General features: G+C 47.8%; 1 protein-coding gene across 1 annotated transcript; it reads right to left on the reverse strand.

The window, feature by feature from the left end:
• Positions 1 to 1689: 1689 nt before the first annotated feature.
• Positions 1690 to 4494, reverse strand: LOC113985504 (acrosin-like). Its single transcript, XM_027716325.2, has 5 exons — positions 4348 to 4494; positions 3937 to 4137; positions 3335 to 3600; positions 2907 to 3052; positions 1690 to 2455 (listed from the first exon to the last, which is right to left on the reverse strand). Exons 1-5 carry the CDS (start codon positions 4431 to 4433, stop codon positions 1880 to 1882), a joined length of 1275 nt encoding a protein of 424 aa, XP_027572126.1. The 5' UTR covers positions 4434 to 4494; the 3' UTR covers positions 1690 to 1879.
• Between the last annotated feature and the right edge of the window lie 534 nt (positions 4495 to 5028).

Raw genomic sequence — 5028 nt, forward strand, 5'->3', positions numbered from 1 at the left:
ACAGCTGTTGTAAGTCTAGACTTATTGGCACAAGAGTATTTAGTGAAGACATTAGTGATTTAAGAATTTTTCACACACTTTTGCACAAAGAAAAAGGGGGAAAAGAAGGATATCAGTTCTTTTCTATTGATTTGCAAAAGTGTTTCATATGTTTTAAGTTTTTTGTCCACAGGTGTTCTCTGATTATTTGCACATAAATGAAACCCTGGAAAGAAGCTGGTTCTTCAAAACAGAGCTTCAAAACAACATCAGTGTTGTTGCTGTTGCAGGTGACAGTGAATTGCCAAAAGGACACAGTGTTTGGTCTTATTGAGAGCAGAATTTTTGGGCACAGTTTTTTCAGTATTACAAATGCACAATTTTTAGGTATTATGAGCACAATTTTTTGAAGAAGTACATAATTATAGAGGTTTAGAATTTAAGAAAGTGTGTTGTGTGAACTTTAGATTATTCACTATATATTAGTAAAAGAAAGTTTATCTATTTGGTTAAGAAGCTTTAACATCATAAGGTACTAAAGAATTATAACTTTTTAGCTCATAAAACACACTGATATGGAATTCAAAAGTATGATTGTGTGGATGTTGACAGTGGCCACTGTGAGAGTTTATATGTGTGTATGTGTGTGTGAATGCATGATGATTAATGTGTTTTGATCCAACAAATACACAAACATCTCCAAATAAATGCAGAAGACACATAACAAAAATAAATAAAGTTCCATGTCCAGAAGTGTTTTATACTGAATAAAGATTTTCAAGAATAAATCCTATATTTAGAAAAGCACTTTTAAGAAAATTTAAATTTAAGAAAATTTAAGAGCAACTTAATAACCTTGAAGTTATTAAGTTGTTAAGTTTGTTAATGTACTATTATTGTTATATGTAATCATGTTTTATTGATATGTTATTGGTACAATAAGGAGTATTACAGAAATGCAAATCAAACTGTTCAAAAACAAAAAAGGGGATTTGTCGTAGCACAGAAATTGTGTGAACAGTTTCTGTTGCATTTCTGTGATTTCTCCCCTGGCATGGCTGGGTGCAGATAGTAAAAATTACTGCGCCACTAAGATGGCTACTCGAGCTAAAGTTAGAACAAAGGTGGATTCATGCCAGATGCCAAGGAGGAGTTTTTGGCAGGTGAATAAAGTTTTCTCATCTCCTATGACCACCTGTTGTGGTCCAATTAGCAGGGGACAGCAGAGCATGTTTTCCTTATGTAACCAATGTTGTGTGAACAAGAAGCTGAGCGTCATGAGCACTATATAATCTGTCTTTCTCCTAATAAATCCGACATTTGCCTGATCATATTGATCCTGGAGCAATCTGTCCATACCCTTCCATCAACGAAGGTGCTGTTGGTTTCCCATTTTTCCCACAGACTGATTCTCTCTTCGATGCCAAGTCATCTCCCTGCTGGATGTCAAGCTTCTTACCCAGTCCTTGGTGCTAACCTTGGGTCTTTCTAGAACCGTGTTTCCTGAGTCATGAAAGAGTCCAGTTTCAAGTCATACACACACAGATCCCACTGACAGGCAGCATAAAACAGTGTTCTAAACTGCTGTCCTCAAGAACTGTAGCCCCCTATGACTTGTGTTCCCTTCTCCTGCCACTGCCTCATTTTGCAGGTGCAGGGCATGGGACTCCTTGCCTTGCATAGGAGACTGAATTGGACTGAAAACATGGCTAATGGTGACAATAGGAAACTTTATTTCCACAACTAAGTCAACTTCAGCATTTGCATGCACGCAGAGGAGGAACACAGGCAGGACACAGCAGGCCTTTGACCCTGAGGCTGCCTTTGGGTCAACAGGCACTGCCCCAAGGAAATGGTTGTGGTCCGCTGCAGCCTGCACAGGATCCTGTTCATCCTGCTACTAAGTCTTTTTTCCCATTAGATCTTGTAGGATCTCATGTACCCGAGTTAAGAATTGCACCAGTATCTGGTATGGATGTGGAGCAGGTGTAAACCAACCTGATTGTGTTGGTGTTGGCCTTGGCCACTGAAAGGGGGTTGAGCTGAAGACTGGTTCTGGCACTGGAGTAGCTGTTACAGCTGGACATGGATGTGGAGTGGGTGTAAACCAGTCCGATTGCGTTGGTATTGGCCTTGGTTGCTGGAAAGGGGTAGAAATGAAGGTTGGCTCTGGTGTTGGAGTGGCTGTTACAGGTGTTTGTGGATGTGGAGTGGGCGTAAAGCAGCCTGATTGTGTTGGTATTGGCCTTGGCCGCTGAAAAGGGGTTGAGCTGATGGCTGCCTCTGGTGTTGGAGTGGCTGTTACAGCTGAGCACAGGCCCATCTGGACCAGGATCCAGTCGTAGAAGTGCTGAGTGGAGGTGTAGACTCCCGGCCGTTTTGCTCTGGCACAGCCTTTTCCCCAGCTGGTCACTCCAACAAGCCAGAAGTAGTTGGCACTGTTATCTTTGCACACCAGAGGACCTCCGCTGTCACCCTGCAGCAGACAAGAGAGGATTAAGGTGATGTTGGGTGGCTGCTGTCAGCACTAGGGGCTTGCTTCTCTCTTGCAGCCCCTGCCACAGCTGTATTCCTGGCACAGAAGGGCTCTGCTCAGAGTCTTCAGAACCTTAGCTGGGAACAGGCTGGGGGGCTGTAAGGTAAGGCCCTCTCTCATATCTGCAGTGATCCTGGATGCATGGAGGATGGATGATCCAGCATCTGGATATCTGGGCTGCCAAAAGAACTGCATGGGCTTTCTGGGCATAGTGGCAGGCCTCAGGGACATGGACACTAGGCAAGGACCTGTAGATATGGGGAAGGGGAGGGAAGCCTCACCAGTGGTGGGAAAGTGACTTGCTAGGAAGAGCACATGCTGGGTAGTGTTTGGGCAGTGGTCATGGGGCTGTCTGCTGCTGGGGGCTGGCTGACTCGTAGTACAGTCCTACCTGACAGGTGTCAATGCCGCCCTGTGGGTAGCCAGCACATAGGTTGTGGGTGTGGATGGTCCCAGCATACCATCGGCTGCTGTTAACAAGCTGGATATCAAGGAGACGGACCTTGGCCTCCTGCAGGACATCACCTGATCCCTGAGCTGTAAGCACAGAAAGGAATGAGCACTCAGCAGCTCGCTGCCAGTTCTTTTCCTCTGTCTGAAAGTGAAGCCCTTCCATAGGGCTTTTCTTTGCCTCTGGAGCAGCCATCAAAGTGCTGTGTCCCTTCTATCTGGCTTTGGGTGGCAGGCCAGGCCCATCTCTCCAGAAGCATACATCCTGCAGCCTGACTCTGGCTTTGGCCTCTGCTGTTGGGAAGCACAACTTGTCTCCCCAGTGTGCCCAGCTTGCCCTCAGGGCATGAGTCCTTTTTGGGAACTCACCTTTTGTACTGGTGGAACTCCAACCAGCAATGTAGCAAGTTTTCAGCTCTGACACTGTAAGAGAGGCGTTGGGCACACAGGCAAGCTGGATGTAGTCACTGCACTCCACAGGCTGGTCCAATTCCACCAAGGCAATATCATTCTGCTGCGAAGAAGCAGCGTAGTGTTGGTGAACCAGGAGCCGCTTGATATGGCGCAGCTGGGCCTCAGGGCCCAACTGAGTCAACTGGGTGGCCCCGATCAGCACGCGCCACATGGTGATGTTCCTGGAAGGCAGAGAGAGAGGGGTGAGAGGAAGCAGAGCCATGCACTGCATCAACTCAGCACTTCCCTGCCTTCTGCTTCCCAATGCAGAGAGGAAAGCAGTGCAACTGAAGGTGTGACTGCCTTAGCATGCCTTAGGCTCCAGGAATGTCAAACTGGAGGCTGCTAGGCAGCAGTGGCATGAGCCCAGCCTTCTCCTGAGCAGTTTCTCAGTTAGGCTCTCTACTGCCCAGGCACTGGGCTCACTACAAGGAAACAGGATGGGAGTAGTATGTGGTGCTGTGGACTAGGCACCTGCTTGTGCTGTGGGGATATCCCCGTTCTCTGCTCCTCCTTACCTGGCCTGGATGAAGCAGTTGGCTGCCGTGAGGACCCACTGTGGGCTGATGAGGGACCCTCCACATTTATGACCAGTGCCTATTTTCCTGGGATCCTGGATGCTGACAATCCAGGGCCAGGCCCCTGGCTGGGCACCTGTGCCACCCACAATATGTGGCATGCCATAGTCAGAAGCCATGGGCCGGAGCCCGCAGGTGTCTCTGTAAGCAGAAAGTCATTACTGCCCTGCTTGACTGCTGCTGCTGCTCAGGTTATGTCTTTCTGCCCCAGAACCTGGGTGCTGGCAAAAAACTGAGGCTCCCACATGGGGTTTGGGAAGCTGTGGTGTGGTGATGTGGGACAAGTGGGTCCCCTCCAGGGAACCACCTAGGGGTTGCCCAAGCTCCCTCCCAGAGTCTGGGGCCACTTACCCACAGGTGTCCCAGGTGCCATGTGCAGGCCTGAATATGGTCAGCAGGATGAGGAGGTACAGCAAATTCATCACTGCCAGTGGCATGTGTCAACTGAAAGAAACAAAAGGTTGTCTCCTCCAGTGTCACCACTGACCCAAGTGCCCACAGCACTCATGTTGCCCATGGCACCTGTAGCCTCAGGGCTGATGTCACAAAGTGTTGTTCCAGGTTCTGAGCATGGAGCCCTCAGGGGATGGGGGAGGGGTAACACAGTCTCATAGAACCATAGAATGATTTGGGTTGGAAGGGACCTTAAAGATCATGTAAGGAAAAAGGGGTTCCATGCCCAGCACCTGCAAAACGGGTCTACTGTGGGCAGTCAATTTGGGCACAATGGGAAAGAGTGACTCCAAAGGCAGTGCTTAGTCAGAGAGGAGGGTACTCATAGTGACAGTAACTACTAGGATGCTTTTCTCTGCTACCTCTCTAACAGTCATATCTGCTAATTGATTTCCAACATTAGTTAGTGTGTTTCCAAATTGATGAGCTTTACAATGCATGAGAGCCACTCTGATTGGTAACTGAACATTTGCCAGTAATTGTTTAATGACATCTTTATACTTGACAGGAGTTCCTTGCGCTGAAAGGAGCCCTCTTTCTTTCCAGATAGCCCCATGGGCATGTACCACTCCGAAAACA

Source organism: Pipra filicauda, unplaced genomic scaffold (genome assembly GCF_003945595.2).
Source record: "Pipra filicauda isolate LSUMZ 115617 unplaced genomic scaffold, ASM394559v2 scaffold741_size119248_pilon, whole genome shotgun sequence".
NCBI lineage: Eukaryota > Metazoa > Chordata > Aves > Passeriformes > Pipridae > Pipra > Pipra filicauda.

What these genes read in the sequence shown, in the direction of transcription:
- LOC113985504 (XM_027716325.2), bottom strand. Translation starts at nt 4,433, where the DNA reads ATGCCACTGGCAGTGATGAATTTGCTGTACCTCCTCATCCTGCTGACC. An exon ending in AACTGCTTCATCCAGGCCAG is followed by an intron (nt 3,601 to 3,936) that starts GTAAGGAGGAGC and finishes TCTGCCTTCCAG; the next exon opens with GAACATCACCATGTGGCGCG. An exon ending in GAGTTCCACCAGTACAAAAG is followed by an intron (nt 3,053 to 3,334) that starts GTGAGTTCCCAA and finishes CTGTGCTTACAG; the next exon opens with CTCAGGGATCAGGTGATGTC.